Raw genomic sequence first — 17,595 nt, forward strand, 5'->3', positions numbered from 1 at the left:
CCACTTATATAGTGCTCTCCAGGCACAAACATCACCAGGGATACAAACTTACTTGTACTTACTCACTGACCCACGCTGCTATCTGGTGTTCACGAGGTGTTTGTCGCGCTGGAAACGGAGCGTCTCTGTAAGTTTGTATCCCTGGTGATGTTTGTGCCTGGAGAGCACTATATAAGTGGTGCTCTTCAAGCACAATCTTCCTCAGCCTACTCAAGCTCAACTGATGAGGGGTGAATTCCCCGAAACAGGGAGTGGTGCTTTCTTGCAGGTTTGCCGAGTCGAAGGACTTCTCGTGTGCTCTGGATGGCAGTCGTGAGTCAGTCAAGTGTCAAGTAACGTCGGCGGAATAGCGCGAGCTCCGGTGTGGGGAGCAAACCCTTTCTTAAAACCCGCACATCGAAAAAGGTTCGCTCAAACCGGCCACCCCACACTCCGCTAGCATAGCCGCTACATCCACTCCAGACGAGCGCCATCCACTCGGATCGCAGTGCGATGGTGGAATCTCTCCCGAGTCCCGATCGAGTCCCCTGCCATCGCAGTGCCATGGCCCATCACTGCCGCTCATCACTGACATCAGGGGCGACGTAGTACTAGTACTACACGTCACGTAGACACGTAGACCCGGGTGCTCGAATCAGAAACGATTTGAGAGGCGTGCAATTTCTCATCTGTAAATCTCTACAATGTCAGAATATACTTTCGGAGAGGCGATGGAACAAGGAAGAGAGTCTGGCTTGACCCACCTAGCAGGAATTCAGAACCTGGGTGCGCTACAACACACGCTACAGCACGCAGTAAAATAGTCGTATTTCCTTCGGATTTTTTACTTGAAAATTGGGTGCTCGAATCAGAAACAGCAAACTCGTCAGATCGTCTCCGATTCAAGCACACGGGTCTACCATCGTCTACGCTTGGTATGGCAGTTGAGGGCAAGGAGTAGTAACTTACTACTTCGTTTTTGAGAGCAAGATGGTCAGTGAGTATTTCAAAAACCGTTTACCGGGCAGAGCTGAAATTTGGCATACCGTTAGCGGGCCGTATGATTACCATTATGTTGATGGTATTTGTGAAAACTAAACGAAATCGGAATAAGTTTAGGTACAATTTCAGGCTGTTTCTGTTTTGGTACCCTGTCTCTCATTCAAGCACCCGGGTCTACTGTGACGTACACCATCGACCAGATGATCATTCGTCATCATGGTCATGGTGATGTCATGTATGTAATTCAAATCCTCGAACAAGGCAAGGTTGTTGAAGATGAAGCAAGGAAAGCCTTTGATGTCAATGATGATCAGACCGAACAAGGCTTTGTGATTATTTTGTTGCTTTTTGTGAAATCAGTTTTGTGCGTCCTTTCCTACTGCTTTGCCTTCATTATGAAACCCCGCTTGGACAAGTTGGAGTAGAGTCGAGCATCCATCCCTTGCACAGCAGCTGAGACGGTGTTGGTGACAAATGGTTATCATGGTTATGGGCCATTCAGTCTCACTCAAGTGAATTAGATGTGCATGTGCAACGTGTAGTTGGAAACAATAGAGGTATGAGCAGTGATTCACAAATCCTCCCCTCCTCGGAGAGGGAGGACGACCCTACTGGATCGGTGGTGCACCTATCTGAGCTCTCCACTGACCTGCAGAACCTGCGTTTGTCTGATTCCTTGGCGGATGCAGTACTTATCGTTGAGAAGAAGCGATTTCCTGTTCATCGAGTGGTCTTGGCTGCTCGGTGTGAATATTTTCGAGCCCTCTTTTATGGTGGAATGCTCGAGTCTGCGCGCGATCCGTCGAATGAAGTAGAGCTGAAGGAAACTCCGTCTGAAGCATTCTCTCATTTGCTTTGTTATGTCTATGAAGGACAAATCCAGTTGTCTTCACTTAGCAGCCAGGTAAGCTTGTAGCGCTACATAGATTGATAATTTTATGAGCTATGTTGAACTAGTAGCAAAGCTGAGTTTATTTCAGTGAATGTTGTGGTCAATAAAGCAATAATGGGGAACAATTTTTACATGATTTTATAGCCCAAGATAAGTCTGCTTGTCATCGCTGTCGTTGGGTCCCCTCCTGATAAGCCCACCTTTGGGGCAGTCAAGGCCATGCTGGATAAAGAAAGGCTTCCCGCAAGCATCAAGTTGGCAGTTGCGCAGATAAATCGAGCGGTCGCTGGCCGTAGCGGATGGCAAGCTGGTTACTGAGTTCCGCACTAGAGTGCTTTCAGAGATTGTTTCAGTTCACGTACAAGTGGCATGAATCTCAATGTGCTCAACCATGTGCACTGTAGCTTAGTTCTTAGTTTGTCACTTTACTGTGTGTGCATGCGTCCACGCATTCTACATGTAGTGAAGAATAATGTGTGTTTACTTGCTTGGTCGCAGACACTGCTGGAACTTGTGGCTCTGGCAAACCAGTTCAATCTGCCACCGCTGCAAACCGCTGTGTGTGACTATTTGGTGTCCAACTTGACGGTGAGTAATGCCTGCTCCACGCTGGACATGGCCATCTTCTTTGGACTGAAGCATGTACGCGAGAGCTGCTCGGCATACATCGATAGGAATGCTGAGAACATACTGAAGACTTCTGGGCTATTTCAGCTATCTAAAGAAGCACTGGTGGAGATGCTGCAGCGTGATTCGTTCTTCGCGCCCGAGATTGACATCTTCAAGGCAGTAGCAGAGTGGTGCAAAGCCAACAGTGAATCCGCGTTACCATCGGTGGAGGTGAGTGAGAAATCAGCTAGCTCCTGTACTGGGTGCTATGAGGATGTTCTCGGTCACGTTCGACTGCCGCTAATCAGCATCAGTGACTTGTTTGGTGCAGTCCGTGCCAGCAAGCTCTTCAGTGACACCTTCCTACTGGACAGCATCGAGAAGAGGTTGGCGAACGATGTCGCCAAGCCTCACTGCCGTGGAAGAATGGGTATGTCTTGCTGTGCTGTTTTTCTCTGTAGATGCTGTGCAAGGGATGTGGAAAAAAATTAAGCAATGTGACTCAATGTAGTGGTGAAACGAATATCAAAACCCAGTAGCCGAATATTCTTTGGCTTAACGAACGAACGAATGAATATTCTTTCGTTAAGACGGATGACATCACATGCCCTCCTCTCATTCATATTTTTGGACATTGTCTCTATTTTTAGGCATGACAAACGAAGGCACATATTTCTCCATCATTTCTAGGTCAATTTTCACAAAATCCCAGCTGAAGTGCATTTCACAGGCTCAAAAACATCTTGAGACGTGATTTTTCGTTCAAGCGTCATAACTCCACTCCTGGACCTCGGATTGTGTTCGGGTTGATTCTAGATGACAGCTGAGAGTTTTCTAATGCCGATAGACCTTTCGATGAAGCAATTCGGTCAAGACTTCGCGAAGTTACGAAAGTTTGAAGTCGCCCGGTAAACTCTGCATACCGGGTTAATGAATATTCGCCATGAGAAATATTTGTTCGAATGTGCCAAACCGAACGAATATTCGAATATTCGGTATATTCGTTTCACCACTAATGTTTACTTACTCAAATCTCAAAGTATGCACCTGTGCATTTGAATAGTCCCAGTGGCTTTTGTAGCCCTGTTTGTTTGTTTTTTACACTGACTGCAAGCCACGTTTGCACGTAAAAGAACCTCTTTATCACATGAAAGCTGTTCTGGGATAAGTGTGTGCACTACAATTGCAATGGGATTACAATATGTTTAGGTGCATTGGCGTAAGTCAGTGCAAGCGAAGATTTAAGTTGCCCAAGAGGAGAGCGGGCCTGTGACCCTACGCATGAGCACGAGAAGCAGCACACCGGGTTACGCTGTTGTCGGATTCGACTATGCCAGCCTGTTGTCATTTCAGTATTGTACTCATTCCTTCTACTGTGTTGTATATGTCTGTTTCCACTCTACAGTTCCCAACAAGTGGCTTATTAACACTAGCTGTACGGCGATCAGTGGAAAGAATGCTGCTCTGTTGCTGTCGGATATCAACTATGCAACGTCTGAGATTCCCATGCATCGCTTTCCAGCTGACTCGGAGGCGGACTCTGCTGCAGGCATTACAGTCTGTCTGCCATGCCCGCATGTTATCAACCTGGTCACTCTGCAACTATCAGCCAAGCCGGCGCACTTCTCAAGCTACCGCGTGTTCGTGGGCCTGGACTCCAACGACAAAGAGCAGCCGGTTGTCTATCGGCAGCTGTTTGATTACTCGCGCTACCACTGCCGAGCGCACCAACACCTGCATTTTGAACCCTGTGTTGCACGGTAGGTCGTGTAGTGAACTGTCGGCAGTGGTGATCCTGTACCGCCACTGCCTGTGATGCAAGTGCGCACTATGCGGCCAGAGGTCAAACCCCTCTGGCCATGTCTTTGGTGGATAGTGAGTACATATTGTTGCTTTATAACTTGTTTGTGCCAAGGGGCCTTCCCTCAAATGCTGACTGTTTAAAGTTTTGCTTGGTCTGCTTTTTGTTTTGTTTTTGTTAGGTATATCCGTGTAGTTGGGATGTCCGCATCGTACTCACAGCGCGATTTTCAGCTGCTCAAGTTAGATGCTATGTACACGACAAAGTTGGTGCCGTTCTGCGATGGATTGAAAGGTATGTCTAGAACTAGTGCTAATACTTCGAAGTACTTGTTTGGTCTCTGCATATCATTTCAAGCACCACGTCTTTCTTAGAAACCCATATCTAGCGAGAATAGTCTACAGTCAATGGCACTAGTAATGTCAAGCATCTGTCGTGTGTTTTTTCTTCATTTTCTAGCATTGACTCAGATGGAGAGCCAAGGTTTAATTTATACAAAAGAGAAAGACCAAGGAACTACAAGTTACGCTATACTGTCCACTAACACCACCAGTTGCTAAACAATCAGCTCATGCGATAACATTGCACAACACTGACCGACGGTACTGACGTTCTACAACTAACTGGCTAACAGCTCTAGCACATCTTGGATGCGCACTCCAACAGCCTTCCAACTTGGCAGGTTCTAAGTTATAGAAATAACATAAGGAGGGGAAGGTTGGAAGGTTGGAAGGCTGTTGGAGTGCGCATCCAAGATGTGTTAGAGCTGTTAGCCAGTTAGTTGTAGAACGTCAGTACCGTCGGTCAGTGTCGTGCAATGTTATCGCATGAGCTGATTGTTAAGCAACTGGTGGTGTTTAATAATAGTGGACAGTATAGCGTAAGTTGTAGTTCCTTGGTCTTTTGTATAAATTTTCTGGCATTGTTTGATTTTCTGTCTTGTGATTCACTGCTTGTAACCGAAGTTCCTGAGGAGAATGTTGCTCACATCCACAAGGACGCCATTGTGTTGGAAGGCGTAAGCCGAATAAGGAATTCCGTGATCGACGGCCAGTATCACGATTTCAACTGGGACGCTGGTTACACGTGCCACCAGATCGAGAATGGCTGTATCATCATCGCTCTGGCACAACCAGTCATTGCCACGTCGATGCGGTGAGTTCTGAACACACATTGTTCTGACAGCTAGGCAGCACTTGCCAATGAAATCTGGAAACGGCTTGAGGAGTAGTGCCAGGCGCACCACAGCCTCGTGCTTGTTGTATGCTATACACTGGGCATAGTTCCACAAAGAATTGCCTATAGGCTGTCGAAGTGCCTACGTCACGCTGCCTGAAAACTCGTAGTTACACGTACACGTGTAGTTACAAGGCCAAGTGGTGACAAACAAAAGTCGCGTCACCTGCACTTGTCGTGTTTCCAACGGTCACGGCATCACTTTGACTGGGGCGCGCTGGTGCAGATCGCGATTTCAAATTTTGTATCTCCTCTCTCAAGCCATCGTGCAGTGTTTTCCTGCTGAGTGTTCACCAGCACCTGAGAGATAGGAGCTCTGATTTTCGCTTGCCGCTGGACAAGGAAACGAGCTCAGCCCAGAGTTGGTTGGTCTCAGAACTAAAAGAAATCAGCGATCGCTGCGATAGAAATAACAGAGACACCCATCATTGCTTCTTGGCCGGCGACTACATGTAAAGCCAAACGACAGTACAGGCACAGCAGTGGTCAAGCAAAAATCAGCTACGGCTTCCCCTTCTCTACAAAGCGAAAACTACAAACTCTGCGACAAATAGCAGTTTATTCCCGTAGCTATGCAAAGACGTTACTTCAGTAACGGCTGGCGCTGGCGGTAGCCAGGGTCCACACAGCTTTAATTCTGTGTTTGTTTGTTTGTGCCATCGGCATGCGCCTAGCGCTATCCCGTACCGTACCATACCATCAAAGACAGCTGGCCACAATATTCAAATAGGGCTTTCTAATGCAAGATCATAATGTGAAGCAACTTGGAAGAATTAGTATGTATGCGAAGTGTATCGGGGGATGCATGCAGGGCGATAGTGCATGTTCGAATCCCAGGTTAGGCCATCATTTTTTATATCTATGTTTCGCGTCGTCCGCACGCATACGTTTTGATTTTTTTCGGAAAAAAATCAAAAAATCAAACATGCACAGTGAGTGTACGATCGTGCGAGTCATCAGTGTGGACTGGTTGCAAACGGCGAAGCTGGGATTCAGAATTGGCCTCGAGGCCAGCGTTGATAGATCGTTTGTTCTGCATCTGCGAGCAGAATTCTTTGAGCTTACACCAGACCGCATCGATCGCCTCAAGCTGAGAGGATGCGTCGTTTCGGAGCTCTTTGCACCGCTGCTGAAGGCTGAGTACAATAATCCAGCGAAGCATGGGCACCAACGGTTGCCTCCTCTGTCCAAAGCGAATATTTCCTCTTGCTGATAACTCAGATTTTGTGCTTCGATGTACGATTTTTCTTTCTAATGTACACCATGCACGAGCTATTGACAATAATTAATAGGCTATGTAGTATGTACAGTGCTATACACCTCTGATGAGCCTTTTTTATTATTTTGCAAATTTTTATTTCTTTCCGCCTCTCGCATATGATTCTGGAAGTTGAACTGACGCGAAACATAGATATAAAAATGATGGCCTTATGTCTTGAAAAAGAAAATAGAAGAAATGAATTTTGTTAACATCCCTATGCTTTTTTTGCCTAGGTCATCAAGGTGGTAGACCATGTAGACGGTGTCGTATTACCCTCGAATGCAAAGAGAAAGGTTGATGTAGCCAATCGATGAAAAAAAACAACATTTCCATCAGTTCTAATAACATGCATGATGAGCTAGGTATTATGTAGGCAAAAAAGCATACCGTAGGGCCCTGGCCTGGGCTTCCAAGCTCTCTCCCATACCGTAGGGCCCTGGGCTTCCAAGCTCTCTCCCATACCGTAGGGCCCTGGGCTTCCAAGCTCTCTCGTTTGAAGTATAGTCTCGCTCGCGCGCTCCTCAGTCAAAATGATGCTGTAGCAGTGTTCACTGCATGCTGCTGCCACTGGAAACACGACAAGTGCAGGTGCCGCGACTTTTGTTTGTCACCACTCGGCCAAGTAACTACGCGTTGTCAAGAAGCTGTGACGTCAGACTTCGACGGCCTATTCAGTATTTTGTTGGCCAGTGCTGTAGATGAATGTAGTAGCTGTGGACTTTGAGAGTTGATGCGCAGTACATGCCCGGGAGCGTTGAGCATTGTTGTTTGCCGTGACTTGCACCAACTTTATGCATGGTCGTTCTCTGCTGCTGTTGCTGTGGTGTGATGCAGGCTTCTCTTGTGGGACTGTGATGGACGACAGTATAGCTATTGTGTGGATGTCAGCCTGGACAATGAGAGTTACCATCGTGTCTGTGACAAGACTAAGCACCTCTGCAGGTAGGCCTTGCCTTGCTTTGGTGTGTGCATATCATACAGTGTTGCTGTCCGTGTGGGGAATGCCCGACGTACTGTACAATGCATTGCGGCCTTCTCGGACCAAGGACATTTGACTCCGTGCCCCAATCTCCACAGACCCTGAGATTTGTCAAACAGCAAGCACAATTCATGAGACTAGCACCCACTACTCTCTATTGGCAACAGTACGAAAATATACGCGACATGATGTGCAAATTGTCATGATCATATGTAGACGTTCATTCAATCCAGATGGATGCTGCTTGATTAAACTAATGCTAAGCCTTGTACAGTTGCGCTCGGTGAAATTCAACTCAAGGTGCATATTTGGCACCCTATACGTGCACTGCCCTTGACGCCCTGGAAGTGGTACAATGCAGCTGGATGTACATGTACACCTACATTCACAAATACAGTGATGTAATTGTGTGTGGTGTAGAACAACGCGTATTGCCAATCTGTCCGTATCATAATACTCTCGCAACTCAGTATAACAGGAAAGGTGTATGTCCCCCCCCCCCCCACCGGAGCTCGCGCTTTTCCGCCGACTTGACTGGACACTTGACTGACTCACAACTGCCATCCAGAGCACACGAGAAGTCCATCGAACATTCGACTCGGCACACCTGCAAGAAAGCATCACCCCCTGCTCAACACACAGTGTTTCGGGAGTTTTCCCCCTCATCCGTTGAGCTTGAGTAGGCTGAAGAAGATTGTGTCTCAAGAGCAACACTTATAATTATAGTGCTCTCCAGGCCAAACCATCACCAGGGATACAAACTTACAGAGACGCTCCGCTTCCAGCGCGACAAACACCTCATGAACACCAGATAGTAGTGAGTCAGTGTCCAACTGGATGGTGAGAACACCATCTCGTGCTAAGTATACCGTATTATCTCTAATATAAGCACAGTCTCCAATAATAGCACGTCTCCAATAATAGAACACCTTGGGGCGGCATTCAAAAAATAAAGTGCTCAGTCTCCATTATAAGCACACTGTGTAAATTCATTATCTGTACCGGCGAAAAAAACCCTGAAATGTGTGTGTCTGACATGAATTTGGCATGGCAACAAGCCTCTGAAATGAGGTTGAAATAATAGTGGAACAGTCTCCAATAAAGGAACGTCTCCAATAATAGCACGGGGCGGAGGTAGATTGAAAAAATAAAGGACCATGCTTATATTAGAGATAATACGCTAACAGTGATGTATATTGATTCTCTGCTGCAGGTCATGGCAAACGATTCGCTTTGACTCTCAGCGATTCTCCTATATCAAACTTATCGGCACCTACAACTCTGAAAACGAGGTAGGCATGAAGCGTACTCTTCAATAGGTGTTGCTACCTCATGTACTAGTACAATGTCATGTACCGTAAAGTACCGCCAGAGCGCCCCGCTATCTCATCCTTTCGTGGCCATCTTGTGGAGGTGATTTCCTGTCTGAAGGTCATACGACACGGACCTTGTACACACATTGCACGTGGTGCAGTCAATCCGTATCCAGTTTACTCTAATTTCAGAAATTTTTGATGCTTAATATTTTCGGCGTGAGGGCAAAAGGCCGGGTTAAGTGAACAGAAAATTTAGGTACAGAGAAGCAGTCCCTTATTGGAATATGTGTGTTAGTATTCGCTCGGTGTATTAAAATTTTAGGTACGGAACAGATACACCGAAAGTACCGAAAATTAAAGTAAACCGAAAATTTGTGAAATTACAGTACCTTCGAGCGGCTGCGAGCTCCACATAAAAACATCCCAAGTGTGACCTTAGTACACTAAGGTTCTCACCCCGTACAATTTTCTTCCCTTGGCTGTAAAATCAAGGTGGGGCGCTCTGGCGGTACTTTACGGTATTAGCAAGAGTACATGAAACCCAGAGTGTGCAGCTTGGGGCTTTTTCTGCTATGGGTCACGGCGGAATTCCGGGATTACATCATGTTTTGTGCAGACTTGAGGCGGGAAGTGACGTAGCGGGTGCAACTCAGCTGCAGTTGTGCAGAAAGAGACCCGCTTGAATCCTGCTTGTACGCACTACATCACTAAAATGATGTAATCACGGAATTTCGCCATGGCAGCAACCCATCAGAGCTGCACACTCTGGATTTCATGTTCGCTTGGTATTAGTCCTGAGGACCAGAATGGGTAGGTCATGCTTCGTGACCAATGTGATGCAGCATTCCTTGGTGGAATATGTAAGCAGTGTGTTTACACCACACTGGGAATCGGGTCGATTCTGGACAACGACACATGTTTTTACATTCTTCAACATTCTGTTTTGGACGTGACGTTCTGAAAGTAAGTTCTCCTGAAGATAGAGTACTGCTTTGACACATGTAGTCCTCTAAAGCTTGTAGATTGAGTGCCATCTTGCTCTTTTCTTTGTACTCAACTTCGTTTTATTTTCATTCCTGCTTATTCTGCTTGTTGCAGGTTCCCCTTTTTCTCCAGACCCAGAAAATTTAGGGTTATTAGGGAGGTTTCCCTCTACGTAATTACGTATGAAAATCCGTATGTCGTACGCGCCGGGGAGCGAGGACAGCTTTCATACGTAAATCTCTCTACGGATTTCCGTAGGAAAGCTCTTTCCTACGTTGGGTCCTCCGTAGGACTTTTTGAAATATTTTTTCGCATTTGTCCATGGCAACGTTCAAGCCGCACGAAACACAAGGTACACACACCGTACTAGAGGCGACGGTTCGATACGGGAACGGCTTGACAGCCAAATTTGTATAGACCCAAACCGATCATCAACGTTGATTTTTCACTCGAAATATGTTTGTGGAAGGAAACTGGCATGTTGAAGTTTGCTCTGGGGCCAGAGTCAATCGAACTGAGCCACTCCTTTGTGTTGACCCATTGCCTCCAAGTTGCCCAATTTTTCGCTTCAAAAAAGTTCAAATCAGAGGTGGCTCCAAACCGGACACGTTTTAGAGTGCACGTCAAATTCACTCTGGGTCTGAAATTAGGTAATTGCTATCGCTCCACGATGGCCAGTACAGAGTAACAATAAGCCTTGTGTGTGCTTCCATTAGTTTTGATTGGTATGCGGTGCTTTATTGGCGAGAGGCGAGCCGCTGTTTACCTGTGACAAGAAGTTGATTTTTCGAAAGTCGTAAAACTCAAGTCGCAGTGCGAAGCAACACGTCAAAAACTCACCTGCTTGTTATGGCGTTTCTGGTCATCGCAGAGCCATGAAATTTTGGCTCGGAGTATAACACATCGTAGTCTCACTGTGACATATGTTTTCTAATAAAAATACCAAGAGAGAAAGTGAATATTGAGTCCGTTCCGGTTTGCAACCTGTGTCCTATTTGAAACCGTCGCGTCTACACCACGTGCAAAATAAGATGGAAAACGCGGTTTCGGTTCATGGTGCATGCGGTGGGCGCATGCAGCCAACGCGTCTCCAAAGCAATAACGCATGTTTAGCAGTCGTGGATAAATCACGTAGAGCGAAACCCAGCTGCTCTGATTTTTACGTATGAAAATTCCGTGCAGTTCCTACGTTATTTTCATACGTAATTCCGTAGAGCGAAACCTCCCTAATATTAGTGGTGTGCACGGGTAGTCGGGTACCCGTGCTACCCGTGAGGACCTCGGGTAGACGGGTACAGAATAGTACCCGAAAGCCCGAAGTCCCAGATGACATCATGTACAGTGCACGTGTACAAATTCATGTAACACTCCGCATGTCTACCCAGTGTGCAAGGGAAGGGGCGCACTGTGGTGTTACCATGGAAACATTGCCCGATCGGGTACCCGTGCTACCCGTGGAAAACTATCCGCATCCCGATACCCGAAGAAAATGCTACCTGACTCAGCCCTACATATTATTCGGCATGTTCCATCCAATGTTGTAACTTGCAGGTTCACATGCTTTGTCCACATTAGGATGCCTGGAATGTAAACGATTCTGGGAATCCCTCCCGTAAGAATATACACATGACGTGTGTGCGTGCATGTGTGTGTGTGTGTGTGTGTGTGTGTGTGTATGTGTGCACACATTTTCTTTGCAGGTATTCCACTGTGTGCACTTTGAATGCCCGGCAAGTCCCAGCACCAACGCTCTGGCCGTAGCCAGTGCCGAGGCTAAACCAGACGTCTTAAAATCCCAATCTGTGGCCAATGAACAGCAAGCGGAGCAACTTATGGACAGCACGGGGCCATAACCACGTCAGCTAATATCTGCTGGCATGGTGGATACATTGAGCGGATGTACCGGTGCTGCTCGGGTAATTATGGCTGTGTGCTGCAAACGTTTCAAAAAGCCAATGTAGTGGAAGCTGGCTCTCTCCTTATAGTGCACTGTCGATATAATTATGCCGGGAGATCTTAGTTGCTTCTTCTTTCTTTTTTAAGTAGTTTTGCGTAGTGCATAGAGCATTAGGTTTAGTCCCAGGGGGAGACATTATGTAGATATGGTGCATGTAGGCGAGTAGTGTAATAATTAGATTTTCTCGTGCGCAGCATACAGGAGCAGTGCCTTCTTCAGCTCGTGCTTATTCTCACTTCGCACGGCGCGGCCAACATTGATGCTGTCCATCTCTGCCTGGCTGTAGGATAGCACTCACGAGGACTTGATTCACTACCGGTCGTCAGAAAAGATCTTGATATTGGTCGGGCACAACGACGAAGAAATTTGTTTAAATCTGCTTTGTTCCTTTTCTTCACACTGCTTTGTTCTGCTATATATATGATGGAACTGTCCGAACATGACAACACATAAAGGGCCTTAATATCTTATTATTGTAACATAGATTAATTACCAGCCGCGACCACTGACAATTACGGTATTGCCGGTACATGTACCGTATTTTCCCCAATAAATGTACAGTGCTTTTATTTTTTCAAAGGTGGTCAAACCTGTACTAGTATTGGAGACGTGTACTTTTATTGTTTCTGGAAAGATTGATTGCCTGGGTTGGGTGGCAAACAACTCGTGATAATGATGCTGTAAGGCTGTAAATACACCCAACCATGGTAAGAATCATTGTACAAAGACACAAAGATGATGAACGGGTAAGAAAAACGAAGTAAGGTGGACCCTGGTATCTGTACCCCACTGATGCCCGTCACGTACTATTAATAGAGACGTGTCTTTATATTTTCGATCCACACCCAACATGTACTACAATTGGGGACGTACTAGTAATGGAGACGTGTACGTTTAATGGGGAAAATACGGTATGTCAGTTTTTTAAACTTTTTTTAAAGTCTGTACATACGGGAACACTTTATTTTCAGCTATTTTCGCAAATCTTCATTCTTTGTTTTGCTTTGATCTGAAGTCACGATATCGATAGTCGTCTTCATTTGGGATTATCATCTATATTATCTCCTTGCAGTCGTAAACAAGAAGGTAGCTTTCGTCATGTCTTGCTCAGAAGTGTGACTGTCATTTGTCAAGATACTCTCAGCTCTCTCTCTCTCTCCTCTCTCTCTCTCAAACATGCTCGCACGCACACACACACACGGAGTACAAGGAACCACACTGAACTAAGATGTACAGTACCTCAAAGTCCAAAATATCAAGATACTCAAACAGGATTAAAAAAGAAAGAAATGGCATAGCACCATGCTGCGTTGCCCTGTATAGTACATGTACTTCGAAGTACAATTGAAATCCTGAAAATGCTTTGAAATAGTTAGTTGTGTCTATATACAGATGCAGCAATACAATGCAAAAGAAACCTCCCAAGCATACCACTCCAAGCTGCAAAACACACAGCAAAGTGTTTTTACCATGACGGTGTGACATACTTGCCCAAACGGCGGCCATCCTTCATGACACTAAGCATGCGCGGATGTATTCTTTGACGGAACGCTGGCTCACTGCCGTCCCAGTATTCCTTCGGCGGTGGACTCAATTCAGACTCCTCAAACCCTGCATCCTTCAGCTTGGCAATGACATCTCTTTTATGCAATGCCGCAGGTGTGTCTGCTTTGGGGATTGATGCAAGGATGAGCAGCTCATCCGGGTCCAGACCTTTGTCAAGGATTGACTCTCTCCACGTGTCCAGTTCCTGTTTCTCCTGTGTTTTCATGTGTTCCTGCGCCTCCTTCATGTACGGTGCTACGACAGCCATGTGTTGTCGCGGTGGCTCAAGTCCTGCCTGTACGACGAAGATAACAATAGTTACAACAACAACACTTACAACAACAACAAAAACAACATACACTCACACAATGCCAGCTAAACTGCTCAGGAACCAAATCTAATGTTTGCTACAGAATCCACATCAGTATCATTATAAGCGCAAATAGTGAACAGCCAAAGTATATGACTTTCAAAGGTGTGCAGCTCCTGATGGTCGGCTCTCACGCCTCGTTTTCAGAATTACTACGACACTACCATAATGTAAGCAGCTCTATGTATAGAGTGTATCCATAGATCATTATGAGACCTGAGCCTCTGAGGTCAACTGCGCACAGCTGCACACAGTGTAGTTTTTGTGCAGTCAGGAGAAGTGACGCAATTCTGAACATGAGCGGTGACAGATTTATGTGGAGTTGAGCATGGCCACTTTTGAAACTCGCACTGCCTGCACAAACTAGGATGTGGGGTACCACGATGCAGTTTGAGGCAGTTGAAAAGGGATTGTCTTCTTATGAGCTACATGTACACACTCTCTCTCTCTCTCTCTCTCTCTCTCTCTCTCTCTCTCTCTCTCTCTCTCTCTCTCTCTCTCTCTCTCTCTCTCTCACACACACACACACACACACACACACACACACACTCTCTCTCTCTCTCTCTCTCTCTCTATCCAGTGTACTTACAAACGCGAGTATGTCATGAATAGCTGGTGTTGCCCGTGCACCTTCAGACAACCAATATCTGTGTACACACACACCACACCACACCACACATGCACAATGGCATGTGTGCAAAGGAAGAGAAGAGTAGATGTGAATAATTTTTAAACCTACAGGACAACATAATTATGTTGTTTGTGAGTCTCACTAAAGAGAAAAGGCAAGCAGAACACAACTGGCCATGGGTACGGTATACACATGAATACTGTTGGCTGAAACATCAAGGTCATTCTCACAGGCTACCCAGCATTTCAGACTGTTTTCTGAAATAGTTTTCTTCGCACCAGATAGCAATGCCAGGCTGCGTGTGCAGATTAGCATGTCACAAATGAAAAGCGGTCACAATTAGAATTCTATTCACACTTTCGTGGCTTGGCAGCAGCATCAGGGTGTGATGCGACAGGAGTTTTCCAGCGAGTTACACCCAGTGACCCAGTGATGTCAGTCGAGACAGACTAGCTGTCCTGATGAGAGCGAGTGACCCCAAGTGTACAGGGTGGTATGTGTGTGCTACAATGCCTAGCTACTGCCCTGCTCAGCTTCTAGCTAAGGCAGTTGAACAAAGGCTCAAAACTCACAACTTCACAAGCGCAGCAACCAAATCCACCACACGCTCAAAACAGTGATTGATGTGGATGATGTGGAAGCTGACTCATAGAACGCTTCACTTAACTTTTAGCCTGCTCATGATCAGATTAGGACCCACACATAACGAGCAGGCAAACTTCTGCACTGACATTGCAGACAACTTGCCTTGCAGCATACGCAGTGGAAATACAGTCAGACCTCGCTTAACCGCACACATCTGTTTTCCACAAAAATATCCGGATAGGCGAGGTAACCGGATAACTGAACGCACATACTGTACATGCATGTGGCATGTCAAAAGCAGTGACATCATACATACATGTACATGTAGACAGGTCCTATGCAGTACAACTAGCATTATGTAAAACAAGCGAGAAAATGACAAGTGCATGCAACTGAGTGCTGTCCGCACACACCCAGCAGGTCAAGGACCTCATTTGCTTGTACAACTCCTTGATACTAGCTTCTGCAAGCGCTAGCCAGCCACATGCAACCGGATACGACGAAGCATTTTGTACACATTTTAACCAGTTTGTACACAAAATCATGCACCGGTATGCGGATCGCGAGGTCCGGTTATGTTGTATGCATAACATATGCTGCACATCGGTAACCAGCGATTTTCTTCCGGATGGCGAGGGATCCGGATAAACGAGGACCGGATAAACGAGGTCTGACTGTATAACAAACCACTATGAACAAAAGGATACAACTTACTTGACCCGACTAAATTTCAACGACACAAGTTTCTCCCCATGGACATTGATGAGGGGATCGTAAGAACCGAGCTGAAGATTAGTCAAAGTACAAGACAGGCATACTGGTAAAGATACAAGGTGGCACACACACACACATGCACACACGCACGCACATGCACACACACACACAGTGACACCAAGAGTACATAACCCCAAGAGTGTGCAACTGCCTGCACAACCTCTATGCTGTGCTGCGACGGCAGAACTTCACATCACGTGACATGGTTCAAAAGGTTATGCTGGCAAACAGTGCAAAGTGACCACAAGAGAGTTGTACCCAAAGCTGGGCTGCGTACAACCCTGTATCTATCATGCACAGAGTGCAAATAATGTGTACGGGTTCATCACGTGATGTTAAGTTCTGCCGTCGCAGACCCCATAGCTGGAGTTGCACACTCTTGGGTTATGTACTCTTGGTGACACCAAGAGTGCATAAACAAGAGTATGCAACTGTGGATATCAGTGGTTATGGGCCAGTGCGCGGCGCGCTGCCTTCATTACGTAACTTTCCTTCATCACGCTCTGAAAGCATGCATTCAAACTCACTATTTCTCGTACGAGCCCATCCGTTTTTGCTCGATTCGTTCCAGTACCTACGCGATCTCTAAATTCTGGCGCGTGAACTCCAGTTCCGTACGAAAGTTCATTTCAAACCAGAGGGAAATTGCGGTGTTTGATTTTCCGCAGTGCGCGGACTGCAGCTGCATGATGTAATGAAGGCAGCGCGCCGCGCATCTGGCCCATAGAAAAGAGATCACAGTTGCATACTCTTGTTTATGGACTCTTGGTGACACCTACAAGCGATGCAGTACGGCCTGCTACAATTTCACCCAGAGATAAGTCCCACTCTTAACACAAATGATCATACCGCTCTCACGTACACGTGCTAGTAACTGCAGTGCTGCAGACAGCCTAGCCATGCATAGACCAGTCAGGATGTTACACTGACTGTACCGGATAGTTTGGATCGAGATATACCAGTGTTCATGATCACCAACAATAGATGTACTCCACTGTCCGACAACACTCACAAAGGCAAATTGAAAACCTAGGATTGGGAGGGTGTAAAATACTTCCACAAGTAGTCTCATTTACTTTTATATCTTGCAATTGTGTGCCTTCAAAGAATCAACAATTATGAATATGCTACTACACACAGAATGTACTGAACGGTGGCCATGACATATTCCAACACATGGTAATTCTTCTTCAAGGCATGCAACAAAAGATCTGCATGTCACCAGTTCAATCTGAGATAGGAGATAGGTGTCCTGAAGCGCTGTAGCCCCACGTTCATCCAATACGGGATCGTGATAGGGACCGAGTAAACAGCAATGGATAGTCAGCGGAATGGAGTTATACAGAACGCCTCGCAAGCTCCTAATCCACCTATTGAAATAAGGAAGTGTTTTGCTGTGATGTGCAACACAAAACAATACATGCTGGTCCACAACTATTACCTGCTCAACAAATTTCGCTTTGCGTTTCGAGTGTATTCTTGAAGCGGCAATAATAAAAAACGGGCGATTCGTACATCCGAAAAGTTGCAGGGAAATCCTCATACTATGTTGGTGAGGCATCTTTCAAGCGAGCTAATGGGAGGAGATCCTCCCTCACGTTGTAAAGCTTAGAATTGTCCTTGCCATTATCAAACTACATGAACAAGAAATGTTTTGTGCACTTTTGATTATTT

The 17,595-nt window shown here is 46.1% G+C and overlaps 2 protein-coding genes across 2 annotated transcripts; one reads left to right on the plus strand and one right to left on the minus strand.

Moving 5' to 3' along the window:
* The first annotated feature begins 1,273 nt into the window (after positions 1–1,273).
* LOC135813975 (BTB/POZ domain-containing protein 9-like) lies at positions 1,274–12,649 on the plus strand. Its single transcript, XM_065327021.1, has 8 exons — positions 1,274–1,885; positions 2,372–2,912; positions 3,888–4,242; positions 4,465–4,577; positions 5,249–5,438; positions 7,615–7,722; positions 8,973–9,051; positions 11,760–12,649. Exons 1-8 carry the CDS (start codon positions 1,541–1,543, stop codon positions 11,910–11,912), a joined length of 1,884 nt encoding a protein of 627 aa, XP_065183093.1. The 5' UTR covers positions 1,274–1,540; the 3' UTR covers positions 11,913–12,649.
* Positions 12,650–13,240: 591 nt separating this feature from the next.
* Positions 13,241–17,590, minus strand: LOC135813976 (small ribosomal subunit protein bS16m-like). The gene is made up of 4 exons (XM_065327022.1): positions 17,363–17,590; positions 15,862–15,932; positions 14,521–14,578; positions 13,241–13,856 (listed from the first exon to the last, which is right to left on the minus strand). The coding sequence occupies exons 1-4, from the start codon at positions 17,480–17,482 to the stop codon at positions 13,482–13,484; spliced, it is 624 nt and encodes a 207-aa protein (XP_065183094.1). The 5' UTR covers positions 17,483–17,590; the 3' UTR covers positions 13,241–13,481.
* Between the last annotated feature and the right edge of the window lie 5 nt (positions 17,591–17,595).

Source organism: Sycon ciliatum, chromosome 4 (genome assembly GCF_964019385.1).
Source record: "Sycon ciliatum chromosome 4, ocSycCili1.1, whole genome shotgun sequence".
NCBI lineage: Eukaryota > Metazoa > Porifera > Calcarea > Leucosolenida > Sycettidae > Sycon > Sycon ciliatum.